General features: G+C 60.9%; 3 protein-coding genes across 4 annotated transcripts in view; all 3 read left to right on the top strand.

Moving 5' to 3' along the window:
• FNBP4 (formin binding protein 4) overlaps window positions 1–7,940 on the top strand; it is a gene marked incomplete at its 5' end in the record, with an annotated part of 13,816 nt that extends 5,876 nt beyond the window's left edge. The window contains 9 exons of the mRNA XM_026071874.1: window positions 560–678; window positions 3,334–3,438; window positions 3,732–3,865; window positions 4,190–4,287; window positions 4,841–5,019; window positions 5,621–5,845; window positions 6,235–6,750; window positions 7,091–7,248; window positions 7,765–7,940. Of these exons, the coding sequence (XP_025927659.1) occupies window positions 560–678; window positions 3,334–3,438; window positions 3,732–3,865; window positions 4,190–4,287; window positions 4,841–5,019; window positions 5,621–5,845; window positions 6,235–6,750; window positions 7,091–7,248; window positions 7,765–7,855 (1,625 nt within the window). The remainder of the gene's footprint in view (window positions 1–559; window positions 679–3,333; window positions 3,439–3,731; window positions 3,866–4,189; window positions 4,288–4,840; window positions 5,020–5,620; window positions 5,846–6,234; window positions 6,751–7,090; window positions 7,249–7,764) is intronic.
• A 168-nt stretch (window positions 7,941–8,108) lies between these two features.
• LOC112969016 (cytosolic carboxypeptidase 2-like) lies at window positions 8,109–16,090 on the top strand. Its single transcript, XM_026071862.1, has 16 exons — window positions 8,109–8,406; window positions 8,595–8,741; window positions 9,051–9,239; window positions 9,384–9,488; window positions 9,648–9,798; window positions 10,109–10,876; window positions 11,069–11,231; window positions 11,610–11,736; window positions 12,095–12,192; window positions 12,413–12,534; window positions 12,889–12,955; window positions 13,250–13,354; window positions 13,747–13,836; window positions 14,246–14,347; window positions 14,509–14,933; window positions 15,235–16,090. Exons 1-16 carry the CDS (start codon window positions 8,109–8,111, stop codon window positions 15,593–15,595), a joined length of 3,318 nt encoding a protein of 1,105 aa, XP_025927647.1. The 3' UTR covers window positions 15,596–16,090.
• Window positions 16,091–16,212: 122 nt separating this feature from the next.
• Window positions 16,213–22,038, top strand: MTCH2 (mitochondrial carrier 2). 2 transcript variants are annotated; one of them, XM_026071998.1, is made up of 13 exons: window positions 16,214–16,360; window positions 16,974–17,058; window positions 17,410–17,516; window positions 17,716–17,742; window positions 18,067–18,120; window positions 18,583–18,640; window positions 18,813–18,864; window positions 19,073–19,132; window positions 19,879–19,972; window positions 20,245–20,292; window positions 20,784–20,851; window positions 21,432–21,507; window positions 21,821–22,038. In XM_026071998.1, the coding sequence occupies exons 1-13, from the start codon at window positions 16,274–16,276 to the stop codon at window positions 21,905–21,907; spliced, it is 903 nt and encodes a 300-aa protein (XP_025927783.1). In that variant the 5' UTR covers window positions 16,214–16,273; the 3' UTR covers window positions 21,908–22,038. The 2 variants fall into 2 exon arrangements, with proteins under 2 accessions (XP_025927794.1, XP_025927783.1); XM_026072009.1 differs by lacking the exon at window positions 17,716–17,742 and having other exon boundaries at window positions 16,213–16,360.
• Window positions 22,039–24,271: the final 2,233 nt, after the last annotated feature.

Genomic DNA, 24,271 nt, shown 5'->3' with positions numbered 1-24,271 from the left:
AAGGTTTTTGGTGGAAATCTCTAACAAAACTTTCCGCTTCCCTCCCAGGACTTTGTCGCTTGGAAAGGTAACTAGCTGCCACTAACCCATGATGTGGCTCAAAAGAAAACCTTAATATCTGAACATCTTTTGGGGCGCTCTCTGGTCTCTTCAGTCTTCTGAGCTGACAACTCATCTCAGCTTATTTAATACTTTAATCCCTTTTCCTGGAAAAGTGCTGAACTGCAGGAGTTCAATGATGACCTGCCTGGCAGTTTGCTGTCYGTCTGCTGCTTTTAACTTCCACGCTTCAGTCTGTTCCTCTTTCCTGTCCTTGTGTTGTAGTGTCTGTAATTCACCATTTTCTGTGATGTCCTTCTGGGAGGAGCCTGACCATCTGCAATATGGGGGTGTGCGACCCTCTCTCCTTTTAAACTCGGCCTTTTGTCATCAGCTCCTGTAGGAAGGAGACTCCCTAGCACGGCTGTCTTGGGCTCGCTGTTAACAGCAGCGTGCGRAGAGCGGGCAGCGCCGTGGCAGCGGTGGGAAAAGGGCTCACCCGTTGTTTCTTCTCCTGCAGCGGCGAGCACAGAAGCAGCCGATGAGAATTCGGAAAAAGAGGCAGAGCCTGAGGAGCCCCAGGAGAAAGCAAAAACGCAAGGGGCACCAAAATTAGAAGAGGAGGAGCAGGACTTAAAGGTATGGAGATGCAGAGGTGTGCGCCGGTGAGATTTGTTCCAGCGTGCGTACGAGAGAATGGCTGGGCGCTCGGTTTTTCCCTGAAGCTGTGACCAGGGTGCTTTCACCACAGCTCCTGGGCTCTCCCCAGCCCCCGTGGCGCTTGCCATGCCGCAGTCAGCGCTGAGGGGTGTTCTCACTGCCTCGGCCGCCTCTGCCCGGGGTACACGAGCTACCTGGGACGCTTGAGCAGCCGTTTTTTTAGGCTGTGGGTTTTGACCCAGCCTGTGCAGGGGTAACTTTGCCTGCCTTCCACGCTGCTGGCACAACAGCATTATAGTCTGGGCTGAAAGGGATGGTGGGGGCAGCCCTGGACCTCTGAACCCAGCTTTACTGCAAGAACAGCTTGTCTGGCCGCAGTTCCCTTAGTGCTGGCTTTGCCCTGTGAAGGAATGGCTGGGCCGGATTGGGCCAGGATCTCTTTAGCCCAGTATCCTGTCGCCAGCAGAAGCCAGCAGCAAAGGCTTGAAGGGGGAAGGGGGAGGAACAGGGCAAAGAATGACCCCTAGGTCATCTTATGAGAGAGAGAGAGAGAGCAAATGCTTTTGTTTTGACTTTCTTCCTACTATTAATGATATTACAGTCCTTCCTCAGGTGCCATTTAGTCATCCTGTTTCCAGACTGAAGAATCCGAGTCTGTAGCCTCTCTGTGTCTGGAGGCTGTTGATATTTGTCATTCTTCCTGTACCTTGGCATCACTTTTTGAGGCAAGAGTGGCCAGAAACTGGCTGTTGGATGCAAGCTGTGAATGCTCTAAGGATTTTTGCAGCGTTGTTCCGATGTTTTCTCTTCTGCTCTCTTCGAAGGCCTGGTTTGCTTTTTTGATGGCGGCTGAATGATTCCCAGGGCCCCTCCTTGAGCTGTAGAGTTCACTCAGAGCCTGCTGCTGTGTGTGTGTGTCGTTAAGCAGGGTGCGAGGGGAAATCTTTCTATCTGTCCCTATCAGCCTGTACTCTGTATTTCGCAGTCGCTCGTTACCATGACATCTTCTGCGGCATCGAATTTGACTTCTGAGTAATTTTGCTTCATTAGTAGATGTTGCCGCCTCCCTTTGCCAGATGCTTCACGTATGGAGAATAGCTCATGGTAGAGACCCAGGGGAAGTCGTCTTCCATTGTGAAAACTGACTATTAGTCCTACCCTCGCTTCCCATCATTTAATCATTTTTTGAGTGTCCTTTCCTCATCGCAAGTTCAGCCTCTGTCTCCTAAAAAGAAACCACTCTAATATTAGAGTTTTGAGACATGATTTCCCTGCACGTAACTTGCAAGCCTCTCCAAGTGTAGTATGTACACAAGTCTGTGCTGTTTTTTCAATTGAAAAAAAAAAAAGAAAAGAATTGCCAGCTGAAAGAATCGTGCTCGCTGGCTTGCTGTGGCCCAGATTTCTTCTGAAAGCCTTTAAAAACCTCTGGTACTAGAGGTCCTCTCTATGATGGACTGTATGCTGTAACGCATGCAAGATTCCCCTGGGGCTGTTGTATGAATGCCCATCTGCCCTGGTAATTTCTATTTGCCGTATTGGTTTGGGCTAATATCTCTTCTGCCAGCTCGTTTGTTTGTAGGAGGTTCTCCGGTTCTCCTGTGCTATGAAATGACCCGCTAGTGCGGGATCTTTCCTAGCTTCTCTGTAGCAGTGTTGATGCAGAGAACTCATTTTGCTGTCTCGGGCTTCTCTAGCACTGCTCGTCTGTCTGGCCCATCCCTGTCCCTGGGGATGGATGCTACGCTGTTGGCCTTTGGGGCCTTCCGGAGTCTCTTTTGAAGAAGGAAAAAGAAATGTTTTCAGAGCCCTGCTTAAAGGAATCTTTATCCCACTTGTGGGCATCTCTCTGTTTCTGCTTTTAATTGTTTTCTGGCTTGTATTTGCTTTTATGCAATTCCCCTCAGTCAGTCATGTCGCAGTGCAATGCTTAACTTGGATTTTTTCACTCCTGCAAGGATGTTGGATTTGAGTAACCGTAATCACTATAGGCTGGTCTGAATCTTAAAATAGATACTGTCCTTTACTTGGGAGTAAATCCAGTGTTGTTGCTTCTCTTGCGCGCTTTCCAGCTAGTTGTGCTGGAAAGTGGTGATTTTAAGAAGTCTGAAAATACAGCCTGGCCCGTTTCCCTTTGGGAGATGGTTAAAGTATTTTATTTAACATTTTCTGCCCCCGTGATTGCTGTGCTGTGACTTCATGGCTGGGGTGCTAAAGTGGACTGAGTCTGTCATCTCCTTTGGCTGGTTCGGAGTGGTAACTGCCAAGAAGCTGTGGGGGCTGTGGCTGGGTGTGAGGAAAGGTGGGTGCGAAGGAATGGGATTTGCTGGCGCCTCTGCAGGCATCTCCGACTACTGGAGTCAGAGGAGGTCTTGTGTCCTGCCACCCCGCACAGACCCCGTCACTGGGGGTGCAGGAGGCAGCGGGGCTGAAAGGAGGGGGTAACTGGGGAAGGAGAAGTTCAAGATTGCTCTTGCTAGTCCTCTTTCTTCCTGCCTGCGCAGGCCGAAGGGCTGTAGGCAGTCCGAACTCCCGTTTGCCTGGAGTGACCTCGAGCCACAGGGCTGCAGTGGGTGCAGCAGCCTTGTATGCTCTCCGAGAGCAGCTCTTTACTCTTCCTTTTCTCCTTGGCAGTTTCAAATCGGAGAGCTGGCAAATACTCTGACTAGTAAATTGGAGTTCCTGGGCATCAACAGACAATCCATCTCCAACTTCCACATGTTGCTGTTGCAGACGGAGGTAACAAGGCCTTCTGTTTTGAAGGGGATCCAAACACTGTCCACCGCCCAAGCACCAAGCAGTGGGGGCCGCTGCTACATGAACCTTGTAGCTTCGGGCGGTAGAGCGCCGTGTACGTGCCTCCTGCGAGGCCCTTACTCCATGGTGGGGAGAGTATGACTTTGCCTGGAAGTGGTGTCTTCCTTCTGGCCCCCTCGGTCCTGTGCCATAAGGGCCCCTCCTTGTCCGCAAGTCCTGTCCCGAAAGCCTCTGGCACCCTGTCTCAATGGCTTCCCCTACTTCTTGCCCTCTAGACCCGCATTGCTGACTGGCGAGAAGGTGCTCTCAATGGAAACTACCTCAAACGCAAACTTCAAGACGCAGCCGAACAGCTAAAACAATACGAAATAAACGCCACCCCTAAAGGCTGGTCCTGCCACTGGGACAGGTACGCGCTCTCCTACCTTTCTCACCTTTCATCTTTGACATCTCAGACATGATTTGTGAACATCAACACCTGACGACGTGGCGCCATCCCTCTCGGAGACTGAGAGCAGCTTCCGTTAGCTGTGCTGGGCAGGCAGAGAAACTTCCGGCACTTACAGAGTTTGGGCCAGCCACCAAATTGGAGAATCCAAAGTGATTGCTCAGTGTTTTGAGACGGATCGGATTCACTGATTGGACAGAGCTGGTTTTTACTCTCGCGAGTGTAAAGCGCTGTGGAGGGCGGGCCTGGGGGGTCGCGCATGCGAGAGCTCTGTGAACTTTGCAGGATCTCTGGATCACCTCTTCTGACCAACAGCACTGACAAAGGACAAACTTCAACTCATCGACGGAATGAAGAACAAGATTTCTCTCTCCTGCCAGCAGGTCAGACCCAAACATTTCTTTTTCTATTTGGCTTTCTTGATTAATTTTTCCTTATTTGAAATCTTTGCTCTTTTGTTTTTCAGCTCCCAGATCCGCTCCCTCTCTCTAGCATTCACTGTATGTTTGACACCAAGAGTTTCATAAATGCGACCTCCACGCACCACGGGGTGGGGGGGCAGCCACTTCTCTAAACTGGGCTGTTCCCCGATACCTCTTCTGGAGGGTGACTTTAAGCCAAGGCAGTGGCTGAAAGTCCCAATGCTAGCGAGACCTCGCTCTGCTGCACATTGGCCTGCTTTCTCGGCCCTCCTCTCTCTTGGAGCGGGGGGCTCAGGGCTATATTCACAGAGCCAGCAATGCAAATAGCTTTGAGCGAACCGGCTCGGGCCTCTCCTGCCTCTGTCCTCAAAGTTGTTTGTTGCGTTTGTGAATGGCAGCCCTGCTGCAGAGGGTCTTCCCTGCGAGAGCGCATCGCTGTCGCGGGCAGGCCTGCCTCAACGTGTCATTTAAGGGGGAGGGAATGTAAAGCCTCGTTTTCTTTCTTGTGATTTAGGGAGCATAGACGCTATTTCTATGTTAACGAGCACTCAGGAGAGTCGCAGTGGGAGTTCCCCGACGGGGAGGACGAAGAGGAAGGACAGCAGACCACCGACAGAAAAGCCGACGGTCCTCCTAAACCACCTCCCAAAGAAAAAGGAGAGCACGCCGGGGACTCATCAGAGCGCTCCGCAGGTACAGCACGGCGGGGGGCTACCAAGGGTGGGAGCAAGAGCGGTCGGCAGATTGCTGCTGTGGTTTGAGCGTCCTGGCCCAGAAGCAGGTCCCTTTCTGTGCCGTGCTCCCCGCAGGCGCGCAGCCGGGTTGCTGTGGCACTTCATGGCCCTGCTGAGCTCACTGGAGCTTAGAGCCGTACACGGTGGTACTTGACTCTCTTGCCCAGGCATCTAGCAGTAGCTTTAGAGAAGCTGGGACAAATGCTGCTCCGGTGGCTGAAGCGTCCCTATCGGTTTTAGTCGCCTGGGGTTCCAGCAGTGCTCGGGAAGGTGGGGTGCAGCAGCTCAAATTGAGGTCCGAGAGCCTGCGGCCTGATCTCTGCAACCCGATTCCCAGGCAGGGCTCTGGAAGGGAGGCAGCAAGTGCCTGCGCTGGGGAGCTGCCCCTGAGCGAAGGCAGCGGCGGCGGCTGGGGAGCGGTGGGCAGCGCGGTCAGTAGCGTGGGTTTTCAAGCCTGTGTCAATATGTATTCTTCAGGCTCCCTTTGTAAAGAATCCTTCTCAGGCCAAGTTCCTGCTACGTCTCTCATGCCGCTCACTCCATTTTGGACTCTGCTTCAGTCCTCTGTCCCGGTACTCCAACCTCCTTTGCCTTTGGAAATGCCTCCGCCGCCTCCGCCTCCACCAGATTCGCCCCCGCCACCGCCACCACCGCCTCCTGGAGAAGACGGAGAGATCCAGGAAGTGGAGATGGAAGACGAGGGGGGCGAGGAGCCACCCGCCCCGGGAACGGAAGAAGATGCTCCCCTGAAGCCTCTCCTCCGCCCAGCTGTCAGCACTGGCCAGGTGAGCGGCAGTTATGGCAACTGGGGAAAGGCTGGGCTTGGCCAGTGTCTCTCCGTGACCAGGAGCGCAGCCCTGTGTCCCACTGTCCCGCGTGCTGGTCCTGCTGCGGCAGGGCTCCTTTCCCAACCCCACGTGGCACATGTGCCTGATCACAGAGCGTGTGACCCACAAAGCACTTTGGGGATGGGGAAACGGGGGGAGAGCGTGAGCCTAGGGAGAAGGGGCAGCAAAGGGAACGTGTAGAGAATGAGACGGAGCTGCTGGCGTAGCAGAGCAGCAAAGCCCCTGGCTCAGAGGGCCTGCTTGGGCACCGCCACTGTTTCGGTCCCATTCGGCCAGGCCTTGGGGCTTCTTGACCCAGCTCTCACCATCGGTGTTCCTCCTTCCAGGGTGCTGTTGAATCTAGCCCTGCCCCTCTGCTCTCCACCAAGTCTCAGAAGAGGAAAGCCACGGAGATGAGCCCGGGCTTGATGCAGCGAACAGCCACCATTGGCAGCTGCCCTGTCATCTACAGCCAGCCCCTCATGGCTGCCAGCAAGTATCAGCCTTCAGCTGTGCCCCTCAGCTCCCTGAGGCCACGCCAGCGGCTGCAAGGCGAGATCCAAGGCCGCGCCAACCTCCGCATCGCTCCGGGGCATGCAGGCCCTCAGCCCGCAGCACTGGGCCTACAGTCCGGCTACTTGGGAGTGACGGCACCTGCTGCATCTTCTGTCATGAGCTATTCGGAGTGTGCCATGCCTGTCGGGCTTGCTGCTGCCACCGTGCAGCCGGCCCCCACGCGAGGAGCCCTGCCTGCTGCCAGCGCTGCGGAGCAGCCGCCTCCCCCACCTCCGCCGCAGCCACCGCCGCCTCCCACCCCCAAGGCGCTGCCACCGGAGAAACCAAGGAAGGGGCGGAAGGACAAGGTAGGACTGTGCTCTGGTGCCTGGCCACGGGGAGGACAGGCTGGGGTGGGTGGACCGCTGCCGTTGCGGGGCTGGAAACCAGGACATTAGGGTCCTGTCCCTGCCTCCAGGGCCTTGGGATCCGTAGCTCTGCCTTGAAGCAGCGGCTTGTTCCCTGTGCCTGGCAGCTGTGGCAGCAGAAGGAAGGGATGTCCTGGGGCAGCTCTGCACTCTTCCCTTGCCAGTGTGCAGGGCCACCCTTCTGCTGGGAGTAGCTATAGCTCAGCACCCTCTAGAGTCTCCAGGATCCCTCTCCTCTTTTCACCCGCCCTAACTGTGGCCTATTGAATTCCTGGCACAGGGCAAGAAGGGTAAAACGAAGATGCCATCTCTGGTGAAGAAGTGGCAGAGCATCCAGCGGGAGCTGGACGAGGAGGAGAACTCCAGCTCCAGCGAGGAGGACCGGGAGACAACTGCGCAGAGGCGCATTGAGGAGTGGAAGCAGCAGCAGCTGCTGAGGTATGGACATGTGTGGACTTGGGAGGCTGTCCGGGAGCCAGCGGCCCTTCTTGCTGCTGCTCTGACGCTGCCCGGCTCAACAGTGACRAAATGCTGCCTGCCCCAGCCAGAAATGGCTGAGGCACCTTGGCAGGAACTCCTCTGAGGAGGCCGTACTCTGCGAGGAGCAGGGCAGGTTCCCCTGCTGTGGTGCCTCAGGGCACTGGCTCCTGGTGATCCCCATCCCTCAGGCCCCAGGGGACATCAAAGACACTGCTAAACACATACTGCTAGGGTCCTGTCCCCAAAGAGACATTAGTCCTTCCACGGTTACCCGCCTGCCACGGGGCTGCTTTGTGAGGGAGAAACTCCTCGATGGGGCTTCTCTTGGGCAGGACCGTTTCCTCGCTCCCGGTATGGAAGGAGGAGTGGGTGTTTGGGTGTCCAGCTGTGGGGGAGATGAGGGAGGCTGGGTGACAGGCAGTAGCAAGTGTCACCTTGCACCTCCTGGGCTCTAACCCTGCTTTGTCCCTGCAGTGGCATGGCAGAGAGGAACGCCAACTTCGAGGCACTGCCGGAAGACTGGCGAGCGCGGCTGAAGCGGAGGAAAACCACTTCAAGCACATGAGGCGCGCGGCACTATTTTTTACAGATGTACAGTTTAGAGCCCTTTACGACTTGACCGTTGTCCAATAAATTGTAGCAGTTTGGGACGTGCTGTCTTGATTGAAGGGGTGAATAACACAAGCCCTCTGGATCCTTTCCCAGCTCGGCTCTGGGACTGCCCTGTCCCATCCTGCTCCACCTCCCTGCTGCTGTTGTTGCGCTGGTTGCTCAGTGACCGCGTCCTGGGCCCTGGCGCCGTCAGGGACGGGGAGGGGATGAGGCCTGGCCTCAAGCAGCCATGCAGCCCTGCGAGCACCCTGCTGCCCAGGTCAGGGGGTTGGGGGGGGAAGCTGGGCTGGATCAGCCTGGGGTGGGGGTGGTTTGGCAGCTGGGTGGAGGAGGGGGATCAGGGCTTGCTCCGGACTCCAGCTGGGAAAGGGAGGCTGGGAGCAGTGCCTGACTGGCCCTGCCCTGCCCAGGCTGTCCCTGAGCCCTACGACAGCTTCATGTACAGACACCTGCGCTACTATGGCTACTTCCGAGGTGAGCCCTGGGCACGGCGGGCCCTGACTGGTGGGTACACTGGAGCCCAGTGTGAGGGACGTGGCGCTTGGGGCATCTGTCCCTGCGCCAGGGCTGTCTCTCTCCCCTTTGTCCTCTGAGCCCTGGGGCTGGATGGCCTGGCCCTGTCCCGCTCCACAGCGGTCCCCAGGCCCTTTGGGCCACAGGGGCACCCCAGTGGCAGCAATGTTCTCCCTAAGGCCAGAAGACAGGCCAGCAGAAGAGCCCTATGTCCACCCAGGAGCACGGGCAGGGGCTCTCTGAGTGCCAGCCCGCTGAGGCACCCAGCCTGGGCAGCGCCAAGCCAGCCTGCAGCTCTCCGCAGGGCCTGGGGAAGGAGCTGACGTGTGAGTGAACCCCCATGGAGGGGCGAGTGTTCCTCTCTGGGCATGACGGGGCCTGGGGTGGTCCCTGCTCAAGCGAGGAGCGGGGGATCTGGGGGGTGTGCATGGGACAAGGTGGTCTCCATTGGCCTGGAGATAGCTCTGAACCTGGGACCCCAGAGCATCCCCATTGCAGCCCCCATGGGGAGCAGCCAGTACCAGCCCCTCCTGCCCTGGGTTGCCCCATCCTCCTTGGAGCCTCAGCCAGACTGTGGGGCTGGGAGCATGGGGCATCCCGGAGGCTTCCCCAAGCTGCTCCTGGTCCTCTTGCAGCCCCTCAGGTGCTGGAGCTGGCCCTCCCCAAGAGCAAGCAGCTCCTCTCGAGGCGGCCCCCAGGCTGCGGTTCCCCGCTGCCGCAGGAGCCGCGGGCTCTCTTCGCCCTGCCGTCGGCACGAGGCCCCCTCCCCGCTCCCCGCTGGCCTGTCGAGTGCGAAGTCATCAAGGAGGGGATCGAGCACATTGGTGAGGAGGCTCTCAGGTCCCGGTGCCATCCCCACGGCACCTGGAGCCCTGCTGCTGGCGGTGGCCCCCGACCCCTTCTCCTGCATCGGAGCCCTGGGTGCCAAAGGGGCCTGGCCCTCACGCTTGTCTCCTGTCCCCTCTCAGAGTGGGTCCCGCCTCAGCCAGAACCCTTCTACCAGCCCACAGGCTGCGAGGAGGCCCCGGCCGGCGGCGAGGAGTGCGGCACCGTTGTCTACCATGTCAGCCCAGGTAGCGAGGCCGGCCAGCGCTGTGGCTCTGCCATGGCTTGGGCTAGCCCAGGGCCCGGCAGGGAACAGGAGCAGCCATGGGCACCCAGTTTGTCTCCCGAAAGCCTCCAGCACCGGTCCCTGGTGCACTGCCACACTGAGCCCATCTTTTCCTCCGTAGTGATCGGAAGCTCCTGTTTCACCCGTGCTCGGGTCGGGGGTGCCCAGGGCCCCCTCTCCTCGCCAGCGGCCACCCTGGCAGGCCCCCACGACACCACCCTCCTTTTCGAAGCGCGGTTTGAGAGCGGCAACCTCCAGAAGGCTGTCAAGGTGTAAGGGTGCCAGGATGGCGGGAGGGGATCCGTGCGAGGTGGCAGTCAAGGGCGGATGGCACCATCCCATCGCTGCAGCAAGGAAGAGTTGCCCCCATGGCCGGCGTTGGGGTTTGCTCGGGGGAGCCGGGATGCGAGGTTTGGGTGAGCCTGGAGCCAGAGGGGAGGCATCCAGGAGCCTTGAGGGTTGGGGAAGCTGGGGTGGGGGAAAGCGGTGCCAAAGCTCCCACGCTGGGTCCGTGAGCGGGGCCGTGCTGGGGGAAGGTGGAGCTGGAGCGGGTGCCGGAACGTCCCTGTTGCTGCGTTGCAGGGGCCCACACGAGTACGTGCTGACTCTGCGGCCGGACCTATACACCAGCAAGCACACCCAGTGGTTTTACTTCCGTGTGCAAAACACCAGGAAAGACCCTGTCTACCGTTTCACCATCGCCAACCTGGCGAAGCCCAAGAGCCTCTACAGCAAGGGCATGAAGCCGCTGCTCTACTCGCAGCGGGACGCCCAGGGCCGCGGCATCGGCTGGCGCAGAGCCGGGGACGACATCCGCTACTACCTGGGTGGCTTTGGAGAGGGCCAGGCTGCCTACTGCCTCACGTGGACCGTGCGCTTCCCCCACGATGGCGATACCTGCTACTTCGCCCACTCCTACCCTTACACCTACTCGGACCTGCAGCGTTACCTGCAGGCGGTGGTGGGTGACCCCGTCCGCTCTCAGTACTGCAAGGTGCGGGCGCTGTGCCGCAGCCTAGCTGGCAACACCGTCTACCTGCTCACCATCAGCAGCCCCGCAGGCGCCACGGCCAAGAGGACAGTGGTGCTGAGCGCCCGCGTGCACCCCGGTGAGAGCGGCAGCTCGTGGGTGATGAGGGGCTTCCTCGACTTCATCTTGAGCGATGCCCCCGATGCTCAGCTCCTCCGCCAGCTCTTCATCTTCAAGGTGGTGCCCATGCTGAATCCTGATGGCGTGGTCGTGGGCAACTCTCGCTGCTCCCTGGCGGGCAGGGACCTCAACAGGGCCTACAGGACGGTGCTCAAGGACTCCTTCCCCTGTGTCTGGCACACTCGAGCCATGGTGGAGAGGTGAGGCCCAGGCACAGGACAGCCGTTGGGGGGTCACCTGGTGGGGATGCAGAGTGGGCTGCCATTTGGTCACGCATTTCCGGCGATGTGCTCCGCTTCGCACCGTGGCCTGTGGCCAGGGAAGCTGGCACCCATGGGCTGCAGGTGCAGCTCCAAGCGCTTGTGCCYGCATGCTGGGCTGCTTGTGCACAGGGTCCTGGCGGAGCGGGAGATCCTGCTGTACTGCGACTTCCATGGGCACAGCCGCAAGAACAATGTCTTCATGTAYGGCTGTAGCGGCGGCGGGGCCGGCRCTGCACCACGGCTGCATGAACGTGTCTTCCCACTGATGCTGAGCAAAAATGCTCCTGACAAGGTGGGTGCCCCTGAGGACATCTCTCCTCTGCACCGGGAGATGTGGTGCCACCTCTCCTGTCCTGCTCCCTGGGGCTGTCTGAGGCTGCTCACCTGGGCACATCCCTTTGGGAAGCCATCTTCTGCTCCCTGTCAAACAAGACCCACACCTGGTGGTCCTGGGAAGTGGCTTCCTTGTGGAGTTTCATCGTGACGCTGGATGGCGACACGGGCACCAGATCATGGCCACCATGTTATACTTCCTGCCAGAGGGAGAGTCGCAATGGAGAACTTGTCTCACCCCACGGGCGGAGGCACTGGGGTGTCCCCTCAGGGCTCGGGAGAAGGATGTGTCCCCCCACTCCTTGTTCTGCCATGCTTACCATGGGTCTGGCCCCAGTTTTCCTTCCGCAGCTGTAAGTTTAAGGTGCAGAAGAGCAAAGAGGGGACCGGGAGGATCGTCATGTGGCGGATGGGCATCTCCAACAGCTACACCATGGAGGCGGCTTTTGGGGGCTCCACACTGGGTGAGAGGTTGTATTGGGGGCCCTGGGGTGCTGCGGGTGCCAGGGGCTGCCAGAGCACCAAGGAGACAGCTGTGCATCTTGAGGCATGGCCAAGGAGGAGCTGGGGGCTGGGCATGATGGCATCATGCTCAGGGATGGGATTTGGGCCCTGAGGCCCCTGGACTGGGAGGTGACCACTGTGGGCCATGGTGAGATGAGCTTTGAGATGCAGAGTGGTGACTGACCAGGACAGGCTGGCATGGGAGCCAGACCACGCACGGCCCCCCAGGGCTGGTGGAGAAGGCAGCACCAGGCGTGGGCAGGCTGGGGCTTGAATCGCGAAGCCACAGCTTGCTTTGGTCCTATCTTTCCCCTCTAGGCGAGAGGCACTCGCATTTCAGTGTGGAGGACCTCAAATCACTGGGTTACCACATCTGCAACACCCTGCTGGACTTCTGCCACCCCAATCCTGCCAAGGTGGGTCTGCGCCCAGGGACAGGCGAGGGCAGCCCAGGTACCCAGGCTGGCTCCTGGCAGAGGCAGGGTCCTGATGCTGTATGGGTGCTGCTCATGGCTCCACACCTGGCCACAGTGTCCAGTGCCGGGTGKCCATGCCTCATCACCTCTGTAGATATAGCCCGGCTCTGCCCAAGCCGCAGGAGCTGGCAGCACCGGTGACACTCGCTCTTGCTCACAGGTCCAGCAGTGCCTGTTGGAGCTGGATGCACTGTTGCAGCAGAAGCTTCACCAAAAGCTCGGGTGCAAGCCAGGCTCTGGTGGTAGCTGGAGTGGCATCTCCCTCTCGGACCTTGAATCCAGGTACATTCCTCTGCACCTCCAGGCATGCAGCCCCGGGACACCCCCAGATCCCCCAGCAGCACTGGCAGGATGGGACTGCCGGGGGTCTCCAGTCCAGTGTCCCCTTGGAGCAGGATCACTCCAGCACTGAATCAGGGCAGCTGTGGCTTGACCTGGCTGAGACTTGGAAACCCACAGCTCTGCATGCCCCGTTGCCCCAGGCTGTTCGTCTTGCTGCCAGCTCATGTCCGCCCCAGCGTCACTTGGCAAAGAGCATCTCAAAATCACAGAAATTCCCAGGGGAAGTAGGGCAAGGGCTTAGCTAGAGACCCATCAGGCTGCAGGAACTGCAAGCGGTCTCTCTCCCTTGCACAGCACCAGTGGCTCCAACAGCTCCGAGTCCGATGGCCCTCCTGCTCACCTCCTCGGCCTGGCAGAGCAGGTGAGTGTCCTCGGCGCGGGCTTGCGGGCAGCTGAGACCTCGCCACCAAGCGCCTGGGCATGGGGGCCATTGTGGGCCGAGCCCGGGGGCGTCTGTGCCCTCTGGGCCTGGTGGAGCTCAGCCAAGGCAGCTTGGAGGATGCTGCCCTGTTGCCAGCTGCTTTCAGGATGGGAGTGGGATGGGGAGGCCAGTGAATGGAGCTGCCCCGTGAAGTTATGGGGAGATGTGAGGCTTTGCAGGGATGGGGACACCCAACGGAGACATGCTCAGGTGTCACTTTGCTGTCTGGACCAGCTTAAACAAAGGAAGAAGAAGCAGTTGCAGACAAGGAGAGAGAGGAACACCCTGCGCCAGCGATACGGCATCTCTTGGGACCGACCAAGCCGGGAGAGCATCTCGGTGAGCAGCATGGAGGGCAGCGGGCCGAGGAGATACCTGGGCACATCAGGGCCAGGAGCCCAGGCCATCCTGCCCAGGGACCCTCTGGGACAGTCCTGCTGGGGATATAATTAGAGACTTTCCTGACCTGGCCAAGATCTCCCCAGACTGCTGGGAGGATCCAGCTCCGCTAGCACCTGTGGCTGTAGCTCAGGGCAGCACCCCTGGCTCCAGCCTGGGTCCTGGCACCCCTGCATCGATGGAGCAYGGGGATGCCGGCAGTAGGAGCCCAGCACAGAGTGGGCAGTGGCACTGCAGGCGAGCTCCAGGTCAGAGCAGCGCTGTCACCAGCGCGAGACCCAGCCACCCACTGGGGCTTCGAGTGGAAGCCCCTCTCTACTGGCCCCATCCAGGTGAGGCCGGCATCGCCCAGACCGCAGAGGCAACCGGCTCTCCACACGGCCCCGACGAGAGGCAGCGGCCCAGGAGGGGAGACGAAGCAGGTACGTGGCGCTGTCTCCGGTGAGACCTTTCTGATCCCACCCAGCTCTGCCAATGGGTGCCACAAGGTGGGAAGGGACGTTGGCATCCCCGGCTGCCCCTGGCTCAGGGCAGGGCTGACCCCAAAGCCAGCATGGGACTCCAGCTTCAGCCACATGTTTCACCCCTCTCCCAGGAGGGAGATCCCCTCTTTTTTGGCCTGGCCTGAGGCCGCCCTGGCAGAGGAGGGAGGCATGGTGGGTGCTGGCTGCCAGCTCATCGCTGCAGCGTCCCGCTGGCCGGACAATGCCAGCAGCAAGAACAAAACCAAGGCTTTGGAGGAGGCCCGAAGCACTGGCATAGGTTTGGGCTTTACTGATGCCCCTGAAAATGGTCCCAGTAACACGGGTGCACACATTTTGGCTGGAACAGGGTGAACGCCACCGCCCCAGGAGCCATGCTGCTGGAGGGGATTTGCAGCTGGCAAGGAGAGAAGGCAGCAGCATCCGAGCCCCGCTGGGCCGTCCAACGACGGTGAGTGCCCACCGCGCAGGCCTGGTTGCCCCGAGAGACGCCGAGCTGAGGAACCAGCCCAAAAGCTTCGCTGCCAATGGGGCTACGACTGCTCGGAGCAGGGATGGGCAGTCCCAGCCGGCAGGCTGTGGCGGCACTTATGGAAACGGCACCGGCCACAGCGCTGGCTGTGTTTCCTCGCAGGCTGCAGACCCAGGAGACATAACCAGGTTGTCCCTAYGGCGAGGGGAGCTGCGCAGCGGACACAAGGCAGCTCCCCGTGGGCGCAGGACGCAGTCCTGCCTTACCAGCCCTCACAGGGAGCACGGGTGCTGGCCCCAGACGGAACGAAGCAACGGGAGGGCCACGACGCCCGACCCCACAGGCGCTCGCTGCCCGTGTCTCGCACGGCGCCGAGCGGCTGCTCGCGGGCAGCACTCCACAGCAGCGCCGAGCCTCTCGCCAGCACAGAGCTGGCTGTCTTGTGCCACCAGGGGACCTGCCTCAGCTGCTGGCCGGAAGAAACCCAGTGGGAACGGAGGCTGCTCACCCTCAGGCAAGGCCGCAGGTCCCATCCTCAACCTCCAACTGTAGCCGCTCGCGGATGGTGCGTTGTCACGGTTGTGTTTGATATTAAAAGCGGGGCTGCAGCGCAGGGCCGCATCCCTGGCTGCTCTGGGCCGGGCCTCTGTGTGGGATTATGCAGCCGTCGCTCCAGGGTGAGCACCGCTAGTGGGTCCCCAYGGGGACCTGAGTTTCGTTGCCCCACCTAAACCAACAGCGCACGGGGATCCTGCGCCCTGGGTCGCTGGCTTTGCTCGGGCCAGCGAGGGAACGAGCTGCTCCCTGATTACCACACCCTGACATGGTTGTTCTACCAGTCCTGAGGCTTTTCTGTCACTTTGCAGCAGCCAAACCAACCGAGCAGGAAGGAGAAGCACAACCGAGCTGCCAGACTCCTTTATTGCAGTCTTGCGTGAAGGGCACAGGTGCTTAGGGGCAGTGGGGCTCCATGGGGGACAGAGCCTGAGGCTGCCCGGGAGCAGAAGAGGGGACGGAGGGGGAAGGCCAGGGCCGTGGTGGCAGAGCACAGTCACCCTACGGCATGGCCGGAAGAGCCGGTGGGGCCAGAGGTGCCCGCAGCCGCAGGAGGAGTGTCAGCCAAGGCAGGTGTGCTCCAGGCCCTGCTCCTCAAAGCTGTCCTGCCCCAGGCGCCCCTCCTCGCGTGGCTGCCGGGTCTTGCTACCCTGCCCCAGGCGCTCGCACTGAACACTGCCATAGCCTCTCCCTCAGCCGAATCCAGGTCCCCCCCCCGCCCCAAGCTGTGCCGACAGCTTGGCCCTGTCGGTGCCCTCCCCTCCAGGCTGCCCCAGCCGCTCCAGCACCAGCGTGTCCCCCAGGCTGCAGGCCTAGGCCTTGTCGCCATGCTGATGCCTTGGGCCAGGCAGGCATGCTAGGCCCTGTTGCCATGGTGATGCCTCAGGCCAGGTAGGCCTTGATGCCCCAGGCTGGGTAGGCCCTGTTGCCATGGTGACGCCTCAGGCCAGGTAGGTGCAGTTGCCATGGTGATGCCCCAGGCCCCTAGGCCCCGCTGAGGCCTCAGGCCTGGTCACCGCGGTGATGCCTCCGGCCAGGTAGGCCCCGTCGAGGCCTCCTCGCCATGGCGACGCCCCCTCCCCGGCGCAGCGGGGCGGAGGGAGCAGGGAGGAGATGCTCCTGCAGGGGATGGGGCACCCGGGGCCGCCACGGCCCCCCTGGTGGAGACGCCCAGCGCTGGATCCCTCCCCCCCCCCGGCACCCTGGGCCGGGCCCTCCCCGACCCGCCGGTAGCGCTCCGGGCCGGGCCGAGTGCCAGGCGGAAGCAGGCGGCGGGCGCGCCGGAAGTACCGGGGGCGGAAGCGGAAGCGGCGGCGGTGTCCTTCTGGGCCGTGACGCCGGGGCGGCACCATGGCGGACACGGCCTCGCAGGTGCTGCTGGGTTCGGGGCTGGCTGTGCTGTCGCAGCCCCTCATGTACGTGAAGGTGCTGGTGCAGGTAAGGGGAGCCGGTGAGCGGGGGAGCCTCGGTAACCGGCGGCGAGCGGCGGCGGCGGCGGCGGCGGGTGGCATGAGCTGTGCAGGAAGCAGCAGCGGTTCGCGGTGCTCGGGACTCCTCTGTTCCCTGTCCCGATGTCTCCGGGCCTTTTTCCCTTTCCCTCTGCCCGGTCTGGTGACACTGGTCCCTCCCTTCTCACTGCTACCGGTGCTTCCCCCTTCCCCCCCCCGGTCCCGATGACACCGGTATCCCCCAGACCCGTGCACAGCAGGTGGGGTGACTGTGTGGAGCCAGGCCAGCCCCGGTCCCTGCCGGGAACCGGGAGCCCTGCCTGCCCCCAGCCCCTTGTGCTGCTTCGAGGCCCCCCGCCAGGCTGGCGTGGCCCCTGCTTCCTGGGGCTGGCCGTAAAGATGAGGCGCRGGGTCTGCAGAGTGACCCCAGCCCAAAGGCCGCCGCATCCCGGGGTCCCGTCACCTCTGGGCGCCGGAGTGTTTAGGAGGCCCGAGCGGCTCACAGGATCCAGAGAGCCAAGGTGTTGCGGCACAGGGGGTGCTGTGGGAGGGATGCCCGGCCTGGCGGGGTGGCCAGTGCAAGCTGTCTCTCTGTTTTCAAGGTGGGATACGAGCCTCTTCCRCCAACTCTGGGAAGGAATATTTTTGGGCGACAGGTTTACCAGCTGCCAGGTCTTTTTGCTTATGGTGAGTCCGTCTCCGAGACGTGCGTATCAATCTGAAGTCTGAGTGAGCTGATGTGAAGCCCTAGGGCTGAGGAGGGAGAGGTTCTTGGTCTGTGAAGTGGGTCAGTTGCCTCTCTTGTATGTAGGGCAGCAGTGGGGCAGAGCTCTTTGGTGTCCTGTACGGCATGGGTCCCTGTTCCACCAGTGACACAGACTGATGGGGTTTTTCTGGAGCCTGTTCTGGTTGGAGCTGAGCTTCCCAGGTCTCTGGAGATGTTCCTCTTGATTGCGTAGGATAAACTAGAGGGGAAACGGTGAGGAAGGGATGTGGCGTGACAAGTCCTGATGTTCCTGTTAACTTTTTGTTCACCAGCCAAACACATTGTGAAGGTTGATGGAAGAGCAGGACTCTTCAAAGGCCTGACCCCCCGCCTCTGCTCCGGAGCCATCGGCACCATTGTGCACAGCAAAGTGCTGCAGGTATCRCACGTGGTTTGCACGTAGCTGGCCCAGCGTGACTGCTGAGGCCTTGAAGTCTCTTCCGTCTCCTGTCTCATCAGCATCCCACCCCGTTGTCGGTGCAGATCCCCCATGCCAGCACGTCCCTGTGGTAGCCCGTGGCGGAAGGGCCTTCCCTTGTCCCCCTCTAGCTGTGCTGACTGTATTCTTTTCTCTCTAGCGGTACCAGGAGGCTGAGCAGCCTGAGGTACGTTGGAGACTATTTTCCTTTGCGAATCCTCTCTCCCCTCCCTGGCAGCTGCTCCTGCCAGGCAAGGCTGTGCCCCGTGGGTGTTGGGAAAAGCGGAGGCAGAATAGAGCTGGCTTTTAAGTGCTGCTCCCAGAGAAATGCACAGCAGAGAGCCAAACCGCTGTGCAGTGTGCAGTGTGGGGGAACCTGGTGGGGCCGGGATGTGGGGGACCACAGACCCCGTACTTGGGAGGACGGATGGTTTCAGCAGGTGGGGTGCTGGGGAGGCAGTGGTGCATCTAGGGGGCTGTTCCCTGTCTGATGCCTTCTTGCTCTCTCCAGCCAGGAGCCAGCAAGAAGGAGCCCGTGTCCTCGTTGGAGCAGGTTCTCAAGGAGGTGAGAGCTTAGCTGGGGCTGGAGATCGGGCTGGGGAGCTCCGTTTCTTCCCTGGCAGGGACTGATCCAGGTTCAAGACCGTGAGACTTCTTTCCTAGGGTTTGTGCTGGAGCCTCTGCCTGAGGCTGGCAGAAGGGAAGGGGTTTGCCCCCAGTCTGTCCCTGGCGTGTCCCCCCACCCACCAGGGCGCTGCGTGACAGTGGGGCTGTGCGGGGCCGAGGCCTGGCATGCACCCAGGGTTGCCCTCCTTCCTCGCAGCCGACAGGAGGAGAAGGGTGTTGGGGTGAGCGTGCCGGGCTTGCTTTGGTGCGAGAGGGGCTGGGAGCACGTGAATCGGTGTTGCCCACGGTGCGATGCCGGCGCTGCTTGGGAATGCCGCTGGGCGCTCTCCTGCCACGCCTGCACTGCCCTGTCCCCCGCCCCATCTTGCTCCCTTCGTTTGACAGCCTGTTTCTCCTCCAGACCTCCCGAGAGATGGTCGCTCGCTCCGCCGCAACGCTCATCACCCACCCCTTTCACGGTAGGTGACCGCTGCGCAGCCTGTGCGGGGCTTGAGGCCACCGCTCCTCCGTTCGTCCTTGCGTACCTTGGTGGCCTGGGTGACGTAGCTGTATTGCTGTTTCGTTGCCCGGGAGAGTCCCGGGAGCGCCTTTGCTCCCCGCTGACCCCACGCTCTCTGGCTCTGCCCGCAGTGATCACCCTGAGATGTATGGTGCAGTTCATCGGCAGGGAGACCAAGTACAGGTACRGGGGCTTTGGGGGCTGGGGCTTGGGGGCTTCACCTTCCCGCTGGCTGGGAGCTGGGGAGGGAAGGGCGCTGCACAGCCCCGTGGCCGTGGGGAGGGAGCTTTTAGGTCCAAATGGTGGGGCTGAGGCAGTTTGCCCAGGCGACTCGTTTCTGGTGYGGAGCACTACGTGACTGGGGCTCTCTTCTCTTTCTCCTCTGGCCCAGYGGGACACTAAGCGCCTTCGCCACGATTTACCGAGAAGAGGGCATCCTGGGATTCTTCGCGTGAGTGCCGTCGATGGGCGGCTGGCTCTTGCTGGGGCCTCGCGTGGGGCGGCGCGGTCGCTTCTAAAAGATCCGTGGGCCTTGCTTATTGCTCAGATGTCGCTTCTGCTTTGGCACGTGGTGCCTGGCGCTGCACGTCTGCCCTTCTGTCAACTTGCCAGCTGGGCTTAATAGCCCTCTGCCCTAATTGCAGCCTTGGCTGCTGGTGGAGCAAGCGGTTCCCGCTCTGCCCTCCCACAGAAGGTTTCCCGGCGAAGATCCGCCAAGCCCCTGGGTCATGAGCGCAACCGGCAGTTGAGACCGCAGATCYGTCAGCCTTGGGTTGTGCCTGACGGTGACCGATATCTGGTGCGCGAGGACGTTAAAAGAGAGCAAGCGCGTAGTAATCGTTCCCCAGGAAAATCTGCCTCCCGCGGTTGGTAGCTCAGGGGTGTCTGGAGTCAGAACTGCATAATAACCCTCAAAGAAGTTTTCCTCTGCGCTCAGTTACTTCTTGAACCGCTGTAGACCTTCATCTTCTGTGTGCCTGCACTCTTGTGTTAAGGAGTTCCCCCAGTTACCTGAGCTGCTGCCTCCTGTTTTCAAACCTGCTGCCGTCAGGCGATGGCTCTGCCTTGCCATCTCGGTCTGGGGAGGACACCTGCGCTGGCCAGCCGTTTCCGAGCTCTCCGTGCGGCTGGAGCCAGGCAGGGGGTTGGCACTAGGAAGGGAAACTGCTCACGTTCCTGCTGCCTGTTTTCTTTCAGGGGCCTCATCCCCCGGCTTCTCGGAGACATCCTTTCGCTGTGGCTCTGCAACATGCTGGCCTACCTCATCAACACATACGCCCTGGAGAACGGGGTACGGGCTGTGTGCTCTCGCTCGGACATTGCTCCGGAGCGTGGGCCCCGCGGTGGGCTGGGGGAAGCAGYGACCCACCTAACCGGGCTGGGGGAGCTCTGCCTGCGTCACTGGTGTTTAGCTGGCAGCAGGCCCAGGGGTTGCAGTCCTCACTGCGGGGCTGCGTGGGAGGAGGCTCAGAGCACGGTCCAGGGGTGGGTCTGCCCAGGTCCCCCCTTTGGGGTGGCAGCGTGACTCCCGTGGGGTTTGAAGGCACCTTTCTCCGCTCACAGGTCTCAACCATGACTGAGATGAAGAGCTACTCACAAGCAGTCACTGGAGTGAGTACAGCCCCTCTGCGTGTGCGCGTGCATGCGATGCTGTCTCCCTAGGGGTGGGTGGGGTGAGTTGAATCCTTTCCCAGGCCCTGGGGAAACAGCGTGTCCCTGGAGAGAAGAGGGTGACGTGTGTAATCCTGCCTGTCTTGCTGCTGCTGGGATTGGGGAGCAGAGCTGGGCTGTGGAGGGACCAGCCTGCAGAGGAATTCACGCTCGGGGAGGAGCGTGAGCTGGCCCCGCACACAGCAGGCTGCCCGCACAGGGCATGCGCCGTGGCCTCGAGCTTAACCTCTGYGTGGTCTGTCCCTGTGCGCTGTCCCTCTGGGGCTTGTTTTTCCCCACCTTCCAGGTGGGAAGCGGGTGCCAGCGAGTTGCTTAGCCCAGCAGGGCTGTGTGCTGCGGGAGGGATCCCCGCTACGTGCCAGGCATGTGGGCAGCTCCCAGCTGGGGCGGGGATGCCTCGCGCGGCTAACCGGCCCTGCTCTCCCTTGCAGTTCTTTGCCAGCATGCTGACGTACCCCTTCGTGCTGGTCTCCAACCTGATGGCCATTAATAATTGTGGGTGAGTGTGCTGCCACCACCTCCTTCACCAGCGCGTGGGCCCYGGGACCTTCCTGTTGTCACGGCCGGGCCTGGCCCTGCTGCACAGCTCCTCTCTCTGTGTCCCTGAGAGGCCGTGTCCATGTCTGGAGACATTGGTGTGGGCAACAGCTGTGTTCCACCCTGCCGGATCAGTCCCCGAAACTGCCTTCCCAACGTTTCCAGCCCAGTGGTGGCACAGAAGAGCTTCAAACTCACAGCCAAGCCGCCCGTGGGCCTGATCTCTTGTTAGATCATGCTGCCGGGGGGGAAAGCGCTGAGGTGGAGCTGGTCAGGGCCCTCAGCCTGAGCGCAGCCTCAGGGGCATTTGGAAAGGGCCGTCACAGGGTTCAATGCAGCGCCCAGCTGCAGGATCTGCCGCACCCGGGAGCGTGGCCCGTCACCCGTGTTGAGCTGGGGAGCAGGGTCTGTGCAGCTGGGCTGGGATTAGCTGCAGTGGCCGGTGGGGAGCTGGGGGTGGCAGAGGGATGTGTCTTATCCCACCGGCTGGCTTGAYCCTGGGCAGAAGTTAATTCCCTGYGGCGCTCTCCTCTCCTCCTCAGGCTGGCTGGGGGCCTCCTCCCCTACGCACCCACCTACTCGTCTTGGCTGGACTGCTGGAGCCAGCTGCACAAGGAGGTAAGCGGCCAGCATCGGGCAGTGCCGGGATGCTGCCTGGCTACTAGGAAGGGGTAGGTTGGAGCCCTGCGATGCTCTGGGGCCTGTGTCCTGCCCCCCCGCCGGCCCCCGCCGCGCGAGAGAGGCCAGCCTCGCCACCCACGGTCGGTGCTGCCCTGGGTGAGCCCTGCTCCCTTCAGGGCACTCGGAGGATGGAGCAGTCGGCCGGGAGGTGGTGGGTGGCCCCTGGCTAGGGAGCAGTCGTGGGCTTCGGGGCCCTGTTGCGGATTGGGGCAGCCCTGCCTCACCCGGTGGTAATTCTCTCCCCTTCTAGGGCAACATGAGCCGAGGGAACAGCCTGTTTTTCCGCAAGGTGCCCACGGGGAAGCGATATGTGTGGGAGGAGAGGAGGTTTCGCTGAAGCTGGAGCTGCGAGTGGAGTCCCAGAGCTGATGCTGGGCTCCAGACACACAGAATCATGAGAGAGTGGTGATTTCTATACAGTTTTTTTTTTTTTTTTTTTAAATCATTTAATCCTGAGAGGCGAAGGTGGCTGTGTGAGAGTGTCTGTCATGGCGCCGCGGGCTTCCTTGGTGGGGGGAAACCTGTCCCGGGTGGAGATGTTACACACCTCAGCTCTGGGTATAACAAAGCACATTTCGCCACGGCCCTGCAGGCTCCCTTCTTCCGTGTCTGAGCCAGGGTGTCCACCCTGGCGAGGGCAGGACAAGCAGAGCAGACTGGGGCCCTGCCACCACCGCGACACGTGCCTTCCCGGGCTCAGGGTCTTGAACAYCGCACCAAGGTTATCACAGGAGAGGAGAAAATCCCTTCTGGCATGTCCCAGCAGAGCCCTGGGGCTGGGGGATTAGCTTGTGAAGTGTAATCCTATATAGACAGCCCCGTGGCTCCTACGGACGGGAAAATGAGGTTATCCCTGCAGTCAGGAATCAAAGACTTCAGTGACCTCAGGACGGTCGTGCGGCCCTGCGCCCCTCACGCTGCGCCCTGCAGCCTGCTGGAGCTGACACGCYGTCCCCCTTCTCGTGCTGTGCCCGATCTCCTGGGTTCCCTCCTCCTCCTCCGGGCCAAGATCCAACAACCGGAGCAACGTCCCCGCTACAGCTACGCCAGGCCTCGCTGTGTTGGACTTTGCAAGGGAGGCACCCGTGGCCTGACGTGGGGTGTTTGGCTGACTGCCTTTGCCCTGCGCTTGCTGTGGGCTCAATTTGGCAAGGCAAGGCCGTGGCTGCATGGCGAATCATGCCTCTCCCCTGCGCCCCAAGGCTCCTGGAGTAACATGGGCTCCTCCAGCGCTCTTGCAGATGTACAGAGGAGAGCTCGATGGGTGACAAAGTGGGTGGAAAAGTGGCTGGGCATCTAGACTCAAAGAGCTGTGGAAGTTCAGCTGGGGGCCAGTTCCTAGGGGCATCGCTCCCATCGATCCTGGGACTGCTGCAGTCGAACGTCCTCATCAACGACTTGGATGATGGGACGGAGGTGCATGTTTTCCAGGTGTGCGAGTGACAAAAATGGGGTGGGGGAAGCAGCTGGTACACTGGGAAGGCAGGGCTGGGGTCAGAGGGGCCTCGGTGGGCAGAAGCAACAACSGAAACCAAACACCCAGCCCTGCCCTGGGACGGGCTGGGGAGCAGCACTGCAGCTGGGTGTAGTGGGGGGGGAAACATTTGTGAGAGCAGGGCAGCCTGGGGCCAGGCTGGGGAAGGGAATCTCCCCCCTGGGAGAGGGGAATAACACGTGGCTATTGCTTCACGGYGCGATGTGCGTGCACAGCGCGGGTCTGACCAAAAGTATCACAGGCAGGGGCACAGGGGAAGGTGCAGCCCGCAAGGAGAGAGGAAGGGAGGYTGTGGTGGCCTCCAGCCGCAAAACTAACCCTGGGGGGGGGGGACAGAAAGGACCGAGCTCTGCCTCATGGAGGAGCTGGATGAGCCTGCAGAGCAGAATGAAAACGGGTCCAGCCTCRGACTGATCCTTAGTCTCAGCGCCTCGGTTTTACGATTACCATGTTAATATTGGCTCCGGAAACCTTTTTCCAGCTTCCYGCCGTGAATCCCGGGAGAGATTCTTCTCAGCCTTGAACCTACTTAAGGCTTTGTTTCAACAGAGGAAATTCCTCTGTGGGCCAACAGCGCCTAGAAAAAATAGGACCCTGAGGAATAACCAAGCTTTTTTAAAAGACCAGCTGTGCAAAGGGCACAGGAGAGCGGGTGAGGACCAGAGCGGCTGCCCGCAGCCACACTGAGGGGGTTCACAAGCCGCTTGCCGATGGCTATTGAATAATTGCAAGTCGCTGAAGCGGGTCGGGGCAGGGCCCGGGCGGAAAAGCGATACCGTAAGGCTACCTGGACAGCCGCTCGAGCTTGCTCCCCTGTCTGTCAGTACCCGGGGCGAAAGAAGAGGCGGCTCGATTTCGGGGACGCGATCGGCCGGAGCGGAAGGAGAAATCTAATAGTCGGCGGCTCCTCGGGCTGCAGGGCTGCTCGGGTGTCGCCTCAGCCGTGAGCTGCCGGCAGGTTGGGGTGCACAGCTGGCAGGAGGGTCTCACACTGGGCAGGATGGGGTGAACAGCTGGCAGGAGGGTTTCAGAACCGGGAGGATGGGGTACACAGCTGGCAGGAGGGTCTCACACCAGGCAGGATGGGGCACAGCTGGCAGGAGAGTTTGAGAACGGGGAGGATGGGGAGCGCAGATGGCAGAAGGGTCTCACAGCTGGCAGGATGTAGTGCACAGCTGGCAGGAGGCTATCACACCTCGTGGAAGG

This window comes from Apteryx rowi, unplaced genomic scaffold (genome assembly GCF_003343035.1).
Source record: "Apteryx rowi isolate R43461 unplaced genomic scaffold, aptRow1 scaffold_1088, whole genome shotgun sequence".
NCBI classification, from domain to species: domain Eukaryota; kingdom Metazoa; phylum Chordata; class Aves; order Apterygiformes; family Apterygidae; genus Apteryx; species Apteryx rowi.
The sequence above is the reverse complement of the archived record's forward strand: the minus strand, read 5'-3'. Positions and strand labels throughout refer to the sequence as shown.